General features: G+C 39.5%; 1 protein-coding gene across 5 annotated transcripts in view; it reads left to right on the forward strand.

The window, feature by feature from the left end:
* The window catches only part of CRYBG1 (crystallin beta-gamma domain containing 1), a 98090-nt gene extending 82428 nt beyond the window's left edge, over nucleotides 1-15662 (forward strand). For all 5 annotated transcript variants that reach the window (XM_065056619.1, XM_065056620.1, XM_065056621.1 and 2 more), the window contains 7 exons: nucleotides 731-840; nucleotides 1102-1231; nucleotides 4884-5023; nucleotides 6995-7118; nucleotides 8295-8453; nucleotides 11242-11404; nucleotides 14087-15662. In XM_065056619.1, coding sequence (XP_064912691.1) covers nucleotides 731-840; nucleotides 1102-1231; nucleotides 4884-5023; nucleotides 6995-7118; nucleotides 8295-8453; nucleotides 11242-11404; nucleotides 14087-14175 — 915 coding nt within the window. In that variant the 3' untranslated portion in view covers nucleotides 14176-15662. The remainder of the gene's footprint in view (nucleotides 1-730; nucleotides 841-1101; nucleotides 1232-4883; nucleotides 5024-6994; nucleotides 7119-8294; nucleotides 8454-11241; nucleotides 11405-14086) is intronic.
* Nucleotides 15663-16344: the final 682 nt, after the last annotated feature.

The raw sequence follows: 16344 nt of genomic DNA on the forward strand, positions 1-16344 counted from the left end.
GCCCACACTCGTATCTCTGCTAAGAGTGAATAAAGCTGGTAGGCATGTGATAATGTGAATGACTTCTGTGTGATCAGGGTTAATTATCCTCTAACCAAATTGGCAGGTTTGCTGCTTAGAAGTTGTTTTTTCTTTTTAACAAGGAAAAAAGCCTCTGGGTGCCGTATCCTCTCTTATCCTCAGAGAAGAGAAAGAATATCTGACGTGACTGTAACTATAGCTGCAATAGGCACATAAAGCCCATCTGCCATGGGAATGTATACCATGCCTGTTGTCATGCTGTCTGAATTCTTTGCCAAGATTATGCACCATTTATGTTCTGAGAGACAGATAGTTTTCATGTAGCGGGAAGAGTGTGCGTTTTGGAGATTAAATGGGTTAATAATCCAGAACAAAACTGTTTATGACCTTTTAGTAAAGATGTGCCTATTCCAACCTTTCTGTGGGAATTAAAAAATCTTCTCCAGAAGAAGAGCTATCTTTTTTAGTGTTGTGTTAATTATTCTGTATGTTACTGAGTAATTTACAGCCAGAAGTAATTATTGGTATTGTTACCTTTCTGTCTTGAACAAGGATTGCAGCACTGAAGAGCTAACAAAAAAATGTATGTAACTGAGGAAATCTGAGTGGTTTAAGTATGTTTTAATCTAGTTATAGAAGCAATGGCAGAGACATGTTACTGAAGGTTGATGAATTAATTTTTAAAAAATATGTTTATAACTTTTTAAAGGTCCAGTTATTTTCAGAGCCTGAATTCAAGGGTAACTGCCAAATATTTGAAAAAAACACAAGATGTATTGATTCATTTGCTGTGAAGTCTTCAAAAGTTTCAGATGGCAGGTAAGTTTATATTGAGTGAATATTGAAAAAAAACACTAAAATGGTAAAAGTTTTTAAAAAGCAACCAGCTTTCTAACACCTGCAGTGATTTCACATATGGGGACTAATAGAGAACAATGCTTTGCAGTTTACACATCAAGCTTTAGCTTATCAGGACAAAACATTGTAGATAATGTTTCTGCTAAAGACTGAGAAACAGAAACACTAGCATTGTTTTACTTGCATGGAATTCTTAAGAGGCAATTTCTTCTCTTCCTGCAGCTGCATAGTGTATGACCAGGAAGAATTCGCCGGTAACCAGTATGTGTTAGAAGAAGGAATCTATCCTGATCTGACAGCGATGGGTTGTTCACCCCAGACAGTTCTAAAATCGTTACAGATTATAAATATTGTAAGTAAAGCTATTAGAAATATTGTAAAGATAAGTACACTGATGAGTCTGACCTTCCTGGCAACAGTGAGAATGCTAGGGATGTATAGACAATGGAGGAGTATTTTTTAAAATTTCCTATGCAGTAGTAGTTAAATGTCGTACCTGCAGTCAGGTTTTTTTACCTCGGTGCTGTTTTTGCAAAAGAAAGGATATCACAGAAGCAGCTGCCTGGCATCACTGTTCTTAGTAACAGCTTATAAAAGGACTTCTGTGAAAGGAGTCAAGGATGTGTCAGACTCTATTTCCCAGTAGGAGAGGCCACTTAGAATGGATTGAGAAATGTCAGTAGAACAGTGTGAAGAAATATCTGTACTGTGGACCTTGGGTTTTATGCATATTAAAAAAGTAGACTTAACTAAGTAACTTTGCATTAAATACATGTAATTATAAAACAGTATTGCTATCATCAGGGAAATGCAGTTTGAGTTAATCACAAAATAATCCACCCTTCTAGATAAGGTAAAGCAACACCCAGTACTATTTGGCAAAATCAGGCAGTGGTGGTGGTATGTGTTGTGGATACAAACTAAACAACATTTACATATTTTGTAACGCATCGGTGGTGAGGAATGAGTTTGCTCAAGCTATAACCAATCATTATGATGGATCACATATGGAATCTGCAAGTATCTTTTAAGATCAAAGTAATTACTAGCAAAGTGTGGTCAGGAGTCCAAGAACTTCTGGCAGCATGGAGAGGTGGTACTCCTTTTAAAAAAGGAGGAGCACGCTATTGCCTCTCTTCTTTGAATTTGGCAACTTTATTGCACTCCACTGTAATTTTGGTAACCCATCAGTGATGTAGCAGTTGGGGAAGGAGAACTTAAAATGTGTCACCCTCTTTCATGACTCTGGAGCATTTGGATGTACAATGTAAGCAAATATCTGCAGTGAGTATGTCTGCCTTCTGAATTCTGACTGTCCAGTAGACAGATCCTGTTCACAACAATAGACGTGTTTCTAGCCAAGCTTGGTGGGTGATCACCATGAATTAAAACAGGCTTTTTTGTACATGTCAGTATTGAGTTCCTGGGTCTAAAATGCTTGTTTCAAGCTGGAAGGATCAGCTTACTTTTGGAAGATTTATTATTTGTGACAGAAACTGTAATGTTAGAAACAGCCAAATGCCAGTTCTGTGCCTCTTTAGGTTCTTAGAACTTCTGAAATTTGCTCTAGACTTACAATTTATCAGACTTCATACAGTAGCATGTTGCTGCATCTGTCTGCCAGTCACATGCTGCTTCTTCCTCCTTCAGAGGCTTCCTACCTGCACAGAAGAGGAAAATGGGTTGCTTTGCTCAGCAGTTTGTTAATGAGCCAGAATACAGAGCATAAGAAGTTAGGTGGAAATGATCAGTGTAATATACTGCTCATTTTTCATAATTTTTACAAAACCTTGAACCTTATTATTCTAGTTACTGGTTTAACCTGTCAGATTTATTTTGGGACTGTTTTTTTTTGGCGGCGCCAATCTTAATTCCTACCCACCATCTGCCGTTCCCATAACTTTCCTTGCGATTCACTGTGACATTTCAATACAAGAAGCACCTTTGCTATTTTAATGTGTAACATTACTATACCTATCTAGTTTAACTCCCCTTTGCAGGGATCCATTTGTAAGGGACTGTAGAAAAAGGAAATGAAAGGGATATTTGATAAACTTGGAAGTGAAAGTTAAAAGGGCTTTTGTTCATAAGCTCAAGGGTTTTTTTTGTTTTTTACACCACTGTATCTTTGCTTGATTTTGCCTGCTTTGCATGCTCCACATAGTTGTGCTACAGGTAGATAGAAAACAGCATTTTTCCTTCTTTTCTTGAACATACTATAAAACAGCTGTGAATGTGGTTTATGCTTGAACAGTCATGCTGAAAATACTTCTTTTTAATGGGGAACTCTGTGAAATAACTAGATACACAGGAGCACCAGCTTTGTACAGCGCAGTACCTGGGAGGTACTGAAAGAAAACTCATGAGCTGACCTTGCGCTTCTCTCTGTCAGGAGCATTTTATATAACAGTGTTGCTGCTGAATCTAAAAAATGCCCAGAGTGGAAGGTGTGGCAGAAAACTGGACGATTTCCTTTTCTGTCTGGGTGTTTTCTTTCTTAGTATGTTATTTCTGAAGTATTGTGGATGGCTCAAGGGCTGCTGCCTGACCAGTTGCATGTCTGGGAGCACAGTGCAGGTCTGTAAAAGGGCTGAGGGGTCAGAGACACTGGGACATCATCGTGGTGTGATTGTTCCTGTTGGGCTCTTTACCTGTGGTGAAGCATGACAGTCTAAGTGGTGTTAACCTGTCGTGGTGGGGATGAGCATACTCTAATTTTGGAGTAGGCTGAAAAGCCCCTCCTGGCATTTTCCACAGCCCTGCAGCCTGTGTGCGATGAGGAAGCTCAGCTCAGCTCAGCTGCTGTGTGATAACCTGGCCTGTTGCAGAGATAATGTTGATGCTCATACAACATCATCATCCGGGCCCTGAAACATCTAAAGGAAGATTAAAGAGGAATTTAAGCACTGTTCTAGAAATGGGTAGACATGAGGCCTTGCCTAACAAAGTCACAGGGAAGCGCGGATATCTGCTGTCATGCGTGTACAGTCACCTCTGCCTGGGAGGGCCTGTTTCCATGCCTGAGGCCAGATGCGAGTCTGTCGAGACTTCACATCGTGTCGGGCGTTCCTGATGCAGTTGACGTGTTTCGAGTGTGCTGAACACATGCCAGCAGGAAGGAGCTCTGCTGGCTGTGGCACTGGTTTTATGCAGTGGAAGACTTGTGAGACGGGGCCTGGCAGGGTTGTTTTTATCAATGAGGGATTTCAAACCCTTACCTTCCCGCTTCCAGAGGAAGGCCTGAATTGTGTGAGTTTGTTTCCAGTCTGCTATGGATACCTTGCTACATGGAAAAAGACCCCAAGGTTCATTATCCAAAAGGCATTTAAGATGAATTCAGTAATGCAGGGAGCTTCTCGTGGGCAGAATCCCTTTGACACCAGAAGCATTTTGACAGAGAGGGAGAAGAATCATCTCCTCACAGCAGTTTGGATGATTCAGATATTACAGTTTTTGCCCGAGTCATGAATTTCACCTCAGAAGTATGAATCTCAAAGCTTTTGTCTATTCAGAGATTGATGTTGCCATGACCTACTGTAAGAATTAAAAATGAGAGCAGTAAGTGATAAGCGGTGCTGACAAGGCTTTCATCATTTGAAACTGTAGAAATCAGTATTATCTTATTGTGTGTTCAGGTCTGGAGATAAAAATTCCTACACTGAGTGGGGTTTAGTGCAATGGAAGAGGGATATGCTATTAATTAAAATGTATTTTAAAACATACTCAAGATATTATGCAAGAACCAACCACAGAGACATTTGTGTGTGCCTTAAGGAAATTTTATGTTCCATGCAAGAAGATGCCTTGTGTGTTTTCTATAAGGGCCCTTTATTAGTTTTTTATTTCTTTTAAGTAACCTGTTGCAGAGCAAAAACATTATTCAGGGTCTTTGATCTCATTCAAGAAGAAACTTCTGAAATAAAAGGGCTGTGTGGAGTAATGATGTTCACAGGCACCATCTGGAGTTGTAACATCCTATAAAAGTGCTCATCTTCTTTTTGCAGGAGCTGTCTGAGCCACGCATAGCTCTTTTTGAAAAGATGGGTTTCCAAGGAAAGAAGATGGAATTCAGTGCAGAAATCTTAAATCTCCAGTTCCTGGGATACAATCCTCAAATAGCTTCAGTTCAAGTCCTTGGTGGCATGTAAGTTTAAAATCACTTTTTGATTTCTTAGAATTATGTACTTATTAAACAGAAAAATTACAGGTGTTAGAAACCAGGGAATATAAAATTAGAATATTGTAATGTATGCAGTGCATTTATGCAGTTTCTTCTTACAGAACCTTTTCACATCCTGTTTCAACAACTTGTTATCACTGACTGGTGCCCTGCACTAGAAGTTGAAATGAATTTGAATAAAGCTCACAAGGAAACTGATGGCTTCTCTCATGCCATATTATAAAAGCCAGCTTGCACAGAATCCTTAAAACCAACTTCTGTGCTCATGGTTTAGCTCTCAATCATTAAAAAATCATTCAATTTGTGATCTGTGTCATAAGTTTAAAATGATCTAATAAGTCTTCACGTTCATCCTTTTACCTGGATGTCATGGATGCAGTGGTACAATCAGATCATGAGCTGGCCCCTTTTGGCTTCAGTAATAATCGTTTTTACTTCAGGAAATGGGTCAGGTTATTGGTTGTAAATCCAGCAGTTAAATTCATTTGCTATTTTTAAGCAGTTGTGCTCTCTAAATTTATTTTTGAAGAATCATGTAAAAAAAATAGTCCATGATGAAGCTTAAAAACTGTCTGGAAGCATTTTGAAAACTACTTTGCTATCTTCTTCCAACGTTCAGCAAATCTGTTAAATTTATCCTTTTGTGTTTTTCCTGTTCTTGTTGTGTTTTTCCTGCTCTACCTCCAAGATATTTGCCCCAAGTATATGTTCAGTTTTTTTCTAACTTGAAGAATGTGGCTTATTTTTTTGACAATAGATCCATCTTGTTTTGCGTTCAAATGTGTTCTTTGGAAGAGGTAAATTTCCAAGGTGTGTGCTAGAGAGATGCTGATGAATAGCTTAAGGCTGCCCTCAAGTGGATAGCTGATACCAGCTCTGTAGAGCAAACCATTTTCCCCATCTGGATAAACCAGTCAAAGGGTTTCCTTAGCACACCGAAGTTTGACACAGAAAGGTCATAAGAAAAGGTACATGCTCCGTATTTAAGTCTTCTGAGATTCAGCATCTTTCACCAAAACCACAATATAGGTGATTTTTCACTTTCCATAACATGAAGTCAAGAATCAAGTTACTTCTTTGCCAAGAACATGGTTACCATGATTCCAGGTAATGGAGCTGTGACTTGTGCATGTTTCCTGTCCAGTTGACATGTATGTTTTTTTCTGGTGGAACACTGGAAGTGTAGAGGGTATGATATGAAAAGTCTTATTTCATTATAGCAGTGTCAGCTGCTGAAATGTGTCCAGGTACGGGTTTCAAAGTATCCTTACCCCTACAGGTTGCTGTCAATGTGATGGTAAGTGTGGGTGCACAAGTGCTAGGGAATGATAAACAATTTTTTTCTATGTGTCTTTTTTTTCCTTCTCTCTTTCTCTGCCCCCCCCACCTTCAGGAATTTGGAAAGAAAAAGGTGCTCTGAGATAAAATCCTATCAAAATACCCTAGAGAAATCCACCTTGTTGCAGTTCCAGTATTTGCTTGTTGCCATCTGCATCCCCAGTGATTCTTTGCAATGTGGGTCAGGCCCGTCAATTAAGAAACACGGAAGTACTGGTTCTGTACATGCAGCAATCTGGCATATACAGCATATGAAGCATATACAGATTTGTTCCTTGAGGAGTCACAGTGCCTCCTCAAAACAGATTTAAAGTTGGTTTCTCCCTTTTAAGGCAAGAAAATGCTTTGCTTCATTCAGCTTTTAATTATTAAATAGCATGACTTTTAAATATCTAATATACTCATCCTTATGCTGCTGATCTAAATCAGGACATGAATTTATTATTTTTGAAGGCCTGTTAAGGTCATTTGCTTTCCAAAGCTAAACACTATTACTTTGTGAGACAGATTCCTATTAAACCAATTTACTGATTCCAAAGCAGGATTTGGCAGTAAAAACATTGTCTTTTTCTTTTTTCTTTTCCTTATTTCTCATAGATGGGTAATCTATGAGCACAGTAATTACAGGGGGCGTCAGATGTTGTTATCACCAAATGACATTCCAGATTGGTATAAAGTGAGTGGCTGTTGCCAGATAGGTTCTCTGAGACCTTTGCTGCAGGTGAGTAGGCTCTGATGTGAGATTGTTGAGTACTAATTTATATTTTTTAATGGGAAGGGGGGTGGGCATTATACAATTTAAACCAATGTTACAGTTTTGGTGCATGTCATGAGCTTCAGCAATGGCAAATGTATAAAGAAATGGCTCTACAGTTTCTCTTGTAATAAAATCTATTTGATTATGCTACATGGCCTTGCAGTTCTACTGCTTAAACTGTTCATCAAGCATACTTTAAACCAAAGAATAGAAGACAGAATGTAAAGGGTTGGCTACATTATTATAATAGCTATAACTAGTATATATACATTAAGGTTTTTTTAGTTAGCGCCCAAACTGGTCACTGGTGTACTGTCTGTACTATCTGCACTATTTTTGGAACAACAAGAAAATTGGCCAACAAAATCAGATCCTTCAATTAGTAGTGATTTTGTGTTGATTTAGAGGAAAGGTCCTCCCCTGCGTATTACACAGCAGCATAATTCACAGAACTTAATCTTGTGGTGTCCTTTTCATTTTGTTTTCTAACTAAGGACCATGCGATTTGGTCCAACGCTGCATCAGTCCTGTGAGCTTTAACATTTGAGGTCCTTGCTGCGCCATATTTCATTCAGAAAACAATTTTTTCTGATTCACAGATTACTTGTACCTATAGCCAAGTGCATTTGCTTGCTGTCATAGTGTTGCCTCTGCATAGCCCTAAGCAGAGTTAGGGTTAATGCATTTTGACTGCCCTGGCTGAGAGCTTGTCTGCACAGAAACGTTGATGTGTAACAAGCTGCAGCATGAATGCACAGGGTAATAGTTACTTGCTGCCAGTGAAATAAGCAGCATTGCACAAGTGCACCCTGAATGAGAGCCAAGAGCATCTATACAGCAAATTAGCAGAGAGAAGTTAGGACTGCTCTGAGTTAAAAATTCTTAGCTTTCTGCTGTGCTGATTTCAGTGCCCAGGAAAGCCTAAAACTCTCCATGCCAGAATGGCAAGTTCTCAAAGCTTGGCTTGTTCTAGACGTTTACAGACTTTGGAATTAAATGCTAAAATAGAAAAGTTAAGCTTTCTTAAAGAAAGGAGGAGGCTCGGGGTTCGGCACTGAACAGTAATTGCTTTGAAGTTAACCAGAGCAGGCTCTGTTCTGCACTGAGACTGCACTTAAAGAGTTGTGTTGTTTTCTGCAGAAACGTGTGTACTTCAGGCTTCGAAACAAGGAAACAGGAAAATTCATGTCAGCTGATGGAAACTTAGACAATCTGAATCTTCTCAGAATACAGGCTGCAGAAGATACAGACTCAGATGATCAGATCTGGGTTTATCAGGATGGATTCATAAGGTGCCAGGTGAGGATCAAGTTCAATGTGAATTCTCTCTGTTTCTCTCCGATAGTAGTGCTTTCTGAATTCAATTCCTACTGCATCTTCTTCATTTATTTTATAGGCTTATTCATTTTCAGCTGTAATATCATCTTTAGGGTGGTTTGTTTGTTTCTCTTTGGGGTTTGGTGGGGTTTGGGAGCTGGTTGGTTGGTTGAGTTTGGGGTTTTTTTCCTTTTTTTTTTTTTTCATATTGAACCCTGGCTTTTTCATGTAATGTATGATACCTCTTTTGATGTAATTGAAATTTTGAGAGATTTTAGTTAGCCTCAAAAGCACAGTCAACACCAGAAGATCATTGTCTTGTTCTTCATGAGCTCCTTCCACTTTCATGCTCTCATTCTCCACAGTGAAAATACCACAAAAGCGTCCAAGCAGGGGAGACCTTTTAAAATGCAGACCCTTCCTGATAATATTTTGAACTGGGCGTACCTTGTGGCAGGTTGATTAGTGTAATGTGGGTTATATCCTCTGCTGCATTAAGACAAGCTTAAAGATAAAATCTCACTCTATTGTTTTTTGGGGGTTTGTTTGGGTTTTTTTGTGGTTATCCACATATTTGTTGAATTCATCCCTTTTCCATTCCCCTATACAAGTTTCCAAATGAAGTTGTACCTTTCTCACAGTCCATAAAACTAATAATGTGTGAATTGTCATTGAGGAGAGCAAAGGTATGCGCAGTTCATAATGTTTAAGCATGAACAGTCTTAGGTAGGGATGCCAGCCAAAGAAAATTAAGTTACTTTAATACTGTTAAAGAGCTTGACTGCAAAGAATCATGTGAACGTTTTCTATAGGATTGTATAACTTCAAAGAAGCCATTTATAACTATGTCATCTATGCTGGAGGGAAGAATCTTACTGTTAATAAGCTAAGGGATTGTTTGGACATGTTTACAGGACACACACAGTAGTAAAAGAGATTTATGCAGACAGCAAAACTATGCAAAGTAAGCTAAAAGCTTTAATATCGCATACAAAAGACTTCTTTCTTGACAGTGCCTCTCAAACATTTAACTGAAAGCACTCATATCACGACAGCGTGGTATAATATGACTTCGGATAAATGCTCTTGGGGTTTGTCCCCATCTCTGTGTCTCATAAAGCAGTTTTTCTGTGCACAGAAAATCCACAGCTCAGCTCTATAGCAATTAGGTAGCCCAGCGAGGAGTGCAAGCTGGCAATGTTCATCTTAAATGAATGGCAGTAAATGTATTTTGCACAAAAATTTGCTTTTCACCACATTTTTAAAAGAAAATCAGGCTGGTGGGTGGGGCAGTACATGCACGTAGGCAGAGACAGGTCATTGGAAGAACTCGTGCTTTTCTTCCTGTAAGCTTGGGTCATCTCACTGAGTCACGGGATCTGGAGCTACGCCTGAGGTTTCCAAGGTAGGTGGGATAACAAGTAAGCAGCTTATGAAAGTCATTCTCCTGATTTTGTCAGAGACAGATACAAATAGCAGATGTGAGTTCAGGTTTCCTCGCTCTTCATGGGTTTCTTGGAGATGGGTGAAGGAATGGCCTAGATACACATGAGAATTTCAGGACTGCAGAATTAAATTGACTTACTTCAGTTCTAGGTTATGATAGCAAGAAGTATTGCTTTTTCAAAACTTTACATTTAATAATTTAGGGCCATATCAGCAATGGCAGATGGGTGTTTGTTTAATCTGCCACTGAAGTCCATCCAGAAGTTACAAGCTGTCATATGGTGATCTATTGAAAATCACTTTTCACATAGAATAATTAACTGTAGTGTACTACTTATACAGCCTTAATTTTTTCCAGTAAACTTGATTTTTGCCAGTTCTTTTTTTAATCATAAAGACATTTTCAGAGTTTTGAAATCAAGTAATAAAAATGGCTAGGAAAAGAATGCAGAACAAAGAAGAAAATATTATTGTGATACACCATGAAATTCATACACTCTATACTGTGCAGTTATGTCCTTTATATCGAAAGGTTACTGCAGAACTAGAAACAATTAAAGAACAAAAAAAGGACGAGCAGAGGAGATGGAGAGGCTTCTGTGCAAGGAAGAGACAAAACATCTTGGACTTCTAGCCTGCAAAGGGGCACTTTGAGGGATGATACGATTCAAGTATCTGCAAACATAGCATGGACAAGACATCCCTTAGAATAAGGGAGGGGAAGGGGGGTGAGGAGAGTATAAAATAAAACTAGTCGTTGTCTATCAAATTATTTTTTAATTTAATTTCTTTTAGCAGTAGTAGTTAAGATTTGGAACTGCTTGCCACAGAAGGGTTATGATACAGAAACTTGTACATGTAAAAGGGTTCCATTGATCTCATTGTGAAGTGACTAACAAATGCACATATGGGACAGAAACCATCCAGGTATTAAAGGTACCATCTCAGCATGGAAAAGTCTCCGGGCTGGAAATTGCTGTAGACTGGGAGGCTTTACCAGGAACATCCTGCATACAAGAGCAGAGTGAATGTAATCTTCCCTGCCATCTATTATTGGCCATTGCTAGAGGCAGGTGTTAATTGCACCTTTTGATCTGATACAGCATGGTTATTTTAATGTTCTTATGTAGTGGAGAGTGTCAGGAGAAACAGGAACAAAAGAAAAATTAGTAGTCTTGAGTTTGGGGTAAAAATACATTCCTTTAGGGAAAGTAGTTCTAGATTCTGTTCTCACCTGCTGATGTCTCTCCTATCTGATTAAAAAACAGAGGCTACTAGAAGCAAGACCTTTTGAATAATTGTTGTTGTCTTTCTGATGATACAGATGGCAGAGGATTGCTGCCTGACAATTGTTGGAAATCTTATAACTCCTGGCTCTAAACTCGGTCTGTCATTTGAGCGAAACGAAGACAAACAATACTGGCGTATTAGTCCAGATGGCAGGATTTATAGCAAGATGAAACCCAAGCTGGTTTTAGATATCAAAGGTAAGCAAATGTGTTATCTCATTACATTGTGTCTTAATTACATAGTATTTACAGTGGGATAGGCACTAAACGTGCCTATAAATTAAGGATGGTGTTATAGTTACTTTAATCTAGAATCAAAAAAGACCCGATGAGCTAGTCTGACCTCCTGAATTATACAGGCCCTGGGACTTCATTTCAGTTTTCCTACATAGAGTTTAGTCACTCACAGTACTTGCTTATCTTGTATTCCCAGTGTCCACTCATTGTAGATATCCTCAGCTAATTTTACGTGGCACTGGGTGATGTGAATATAATTATTTAAAAACGCTGAAGCAAGAAAAACCTAGCTTCTCATTAACTTTAATTTGTATAGGGTAAATTTTCTTATATAGTAGTCGTAGATGCAATAGCCACAGGATATTGGGAAAGCTGTACAGAGATGTGATTAGATGCAAGAAGTTTTTTCGTTTGTTTATTAATGGCTACACCTTTATTGCGAACATGAGATTCTGCCACAGGAGCCCACAGTTCTGTGTGTACTTGACGCATGTTTTACATACTGACTTTTGTACAGCAATTTGATTCATGTAGATACTGTTTCTTCATTTTCAGAGTTTCATAGGTCTGTAAAAGCAGCAAATGGAATGATGAGCAGAACTTGCATAATCAGATCTTACGTAACACTGCGTTGGGGGTGGAGGGAGTAATAATTTCCTATAGCTGTTCAATTTTTCTTTTTTAGCTGTTTTAAAATTAGTTTTGGATTGATACTGTGACATTAACTACAGCAATTACAAAAAAACAGAAAAATACCAGGGTGAACAAGTCAGCTCTTTGGAACTAAGAAAGACCACACTGGCAGAATTGTGGGAAAATTCTGTGATGTGCACTGTTACAAATATTCACAAATTCTTTTTACTGCATATAAAGCTACTGGTAAGTTTAAAAACTTACCAAAAAGACTCCAGTTCAAGGGAGTCTTTGGTCACAATGACTGCATAACTTTTCCTAAAGTCAGTTCTGAGTGTCACCAAATAAGCAGAAATACAGTTATGCTGACTTGTCTTCAAGTAATGAAACTAAAAGCAATTATGTATTCTGCAGTTAAAACTTCACAATGGTTGGGTCTGGTGATGAAAGTATAGATGCACTCTTAAAAAATAATATGTCTGTACTGTAAATATGAAAGAGTAGGTACATTTAGCTTTTCTTTGAGAAAGTCTACTAGGAGCATCAGCTGTTTCTGCCACTTCTGCGGATCCATTCTTGACCACAAATGGAGCATCACTGAATTCTTCAGCAAATGAAGGGAGGTGTTCAGCTGCGCAGTTTCCAGTGCCACCCGGTGGATACACACAGCGCAAGGCCTTGTCCAGAGCACCCTCTTGTTCTGAAATAAATCCCATCTTTGCCCATTGTAACATGTTTACATTCTATTAGACATCACTTGCAAAATATTTTCTGCCCTTACAGTGATAACAGAGCCACGTTATTTTCTGTAGCTGCTGGTTATTATGTTTCCTGCAGTAGCATTTCATCTGCTATTCTCCTTTTTCTCCTCTTTTTCTGAAGAACTCAGGTATTTCTGCTGTGTATCTCCACTGCTTTTCAGTAGTTGGGAAGGAGAGAAATCATGTTGCTCTTAACCTTCTCAGAGACGTTTCTGATTTGAGACAGTGGCACCAGAAAGCCTCCCCCAAACTCCTGAATTGGAGATCAGCTAAGGTGCTTTAGAGGCCATTAGTACAAAAGAGCTGCTCTTAACTGTGCCTGCCCACGCAGGGCTCAAGGGTTTAGCAGATTTCTTTCTGAGATTTGGTAGAATCTGTATTTGTAAGCTCTCAGCTGCCAGGTGTGTTTTCTGCTCATTCCAGGGGGTAAGGCTGTAGGGGTGCAGAATGAAGGACAGTGTCCATAGGGGTGTCCTGGTCGGCTCAGGCGGCTGCAGGTGTGTCACACTGCCCCAGCCGCATGTGTATGTACTAGAGATGTGATAAGAAAAACATGTCTGTTCTGACTTCTAGCTCCAGTTGAATGTTTCTTTGCTTCTGAGTTTCTTAAGTCAGAATACTAATGGTGCTTCTCTATGGGGACATTTTTGGCATTGCATCACATGAGCAAATTAAGCCTCCAAGAAAGGGTTATATTTTTCATTCAGGTATGTTCAGCTGCCAGTTGAAACAGCTGAATGTCGGGTGCTAACGGCAACTTGTGATGCAGATGGTCAAAATACAGGATTATGTAATAATGGCGGCAAGTGAATGAGTACCAGACCTCGTCCCTCATATGGTCACACTCGTATTGCCTGTTAGTAGCAGGACTTAGTTCATCCTGTAAACATCATCTTTAGAGCAAAGTGACAGCGGACACAGTTGATGGGAGACCAAACTGTTAAACTTGACTTTTGGCAAGTGACAGTCTGAAAGTAGCTACACACGACTGTACTGGAGTGTTTCCTTCCTTTGCCATCTGGGCTGAAAATGCTGAGGTACTTCATTACTGAAGGGGTGGAGAGGAGCAGACAGGCTCCCCTCTTTCAAAATTCATTCCATAAGTAGGCAGTGACGAAAATGAGTTTGTCTTGTCAGTGCCGTGGCAAGAGGAAAAACAGTTTGCACCAGCGCTTTTAGAGCTGCTGTGAAGCGCAGAGTTCATCTCTTACGTCAAAGATAATTTACACTCTGAAATTTTTCTTTACAGGGGGCACACAGTATGATCGCGACCACGTCGTTGTCAACACAGTCAACGAAGAAAAGTTAACGCAGTGTTGGGAACCACTTGTTGTATAAACCCAAACAAGCAAAGGTGACGTTTGAATTGGCCACTGTTCGGGACACGAGAATCGGCGCTGCTGTCTCTGAAGGACACAGGATTGACAATGAGAGTTTTGTCTTTTCTTTGCAATTTTAAAAAGAACAAGCAACAGATTGAGTTCATCTCTCTAAGATTATTATCCCTATAAAAATTGTCACAATGCAATGTGAGAGAGTGAGTGGTAGTATGCCCTAAGTGGAAGAACTAAAGGTGGGACAGATCCCGTGGAGAGACAGTTGTCAGTGAGTAGTTAATCCAGAACAGTCAATAAACATAATTTAAAATTATTTTTTAAAGTTATTTTTAACTGAGAGAAGGGCTAAAAAATAATTAAAGCTTATTTTATAAAGGACAGGAGTGCAATGTGTATGTGGGTATAGCAACCTTGACCTATGGGCTGTAGTACAGAGAAATATTTACTACTGGAAAGTAATATATTTGTTTCACTGGAGCAAACTTATGTTTACTGAAAGTTTAAAGACTGCTAGCACACAGCACATCCAAAGAGTTTTTAACATGTGGCTTCAAATATAGTTAGTATGCTAATATAGTAAGTCCTAAATTAAGAAAAAAATATGGATTTTCTCATTTAGAGGGATGATGTAAATTAGTAGGTTTGTTAGAAAAAGAGAGGGCTGGCCAAAGGATACATCAGAATGTGAAGAACTTGCCCATTTTCTAGGCTGCCTAACTTTTTGAAATACAGGTATTTTCTTTGCCAAGTCAAGTTTTTACCTTCTAGAACAGTTCCAGTAAGTACAGTCTTCCTGAAGTCCAAAATCATATAGAAAACAAGAATTCTTAGTTTTCACAGCCATGGGGAGTGCTGGACTGCCAGCTCTTTCTGGTGATGGTGGAGAGCAATGTCTGCGGTGGGTGGCTGGCTCCCAGGTGCTGCTGGGAAGGTGTCAGATTGCTCCAAGCCTGGTCATGGGTCCATTCGTAAGGGCTGTGCCGATTCACAGTAAGGTTTACTGGTTTAGTACAGAGTTCATGACAAGTAAAACATACTGGTGATTGCAGGAGGTTCTTCGGTTGCCCGGCTCTTAACCCAGTTTTGCTCATTTTCCTTAATAACATTGGCAAAAAGGTAAAATACAAAGTCGTGCACTATGCTGCTGTGTTTTGTTCTGGCTTAGACCAGTGTTACTACAAGCTGCTCCTAGGAGCGTCCAGGCCTTTGTCTTGCATAGTAAGTCTGTTTAAAGTTAATATTTTCATTACTATTGTATTGCCTCAAAGGATACTGGTGCTTTTATTATTATCACCCTAGAGGAAGTGCCTTACTAATTTTCCTCCTTTTGTACAGATGTACTGAAGTTTTGTTGCTCTGAAATGTGCTGCTTTTAGTTCTTCATAGAAAATGTGTTGTTATTGGTTCCAAACAGTGGTACTTTGTCATATTGATGTGCTCTTGCTATATATAATATAGCATTTTACAAATAAATATAAGTTAGGTTAACTTTTTATAGACATTTTTTTAAAGGTAGAAAGCTGACACTGGACGATTTTCCTTCTGTCTTGTGCTCTTCTCTGTCCATCATTCCTCTGTGACAGCGAGCTAACGGGGAGTGAGTACCTGCTGTGGAATAGCTGTCAACGCTGAGGAACGGACACTTCTCCTGTGCAAGCACGTGTTCAGTGCAGTTGTCCATGTCGCCGCAGTTCCCACGGCTGCTGCTTCTGTCCTCTGGTGGAAGCGCTGCATGACATGGTTTTCCATCAGTGGAGCTGCACCACAGGAAACATGCAGCTCTCAATTGAGAGATTACCTTTTTCCTTTGATCTACCTGCATAATTGCAGGGGAAGTCACTCCGTAGCCGGTCTCTGGCAAAATGATAAGTTTAAAACCAGACCCACAGACACGTACCCCTCAGGCACTTCGCCCCCACCAGCAGTGGCCGGGGGCATGGCAGGAGCAGGGTCTCCTGATTACTGACAGAAATCATGTCTAGCCTACCTGCATGAACACTGTAGGCAGCTGAATCTGTGCCAGGAGTTAGGTAATTAAAATAATTATCAGTTATAGACTGATTTTGTTCCACGCTTCTACTGAGATTATGGCAGGAGAGATTTGGTCAAAGTGTATCAAGATTAAAGTACTGGTCTTGAGACAGCAATGTGACCACTTAACAGAGGAAAA

The sequence above is a fragment of the Columba livia genome, chromosome 3 (assembly GCF_036013475.1).
Source record: "Columba livia isolate bColLiv1 breed racing homer chromosome 3, bColLiv1.pat.W.v2, whole genome shotgun sequence".
Lineage (NCBI taxonomy): Eukaryota > Metazoa > Chordata > Aves > Columbiformes > Columbidae > Columba > Columba livia.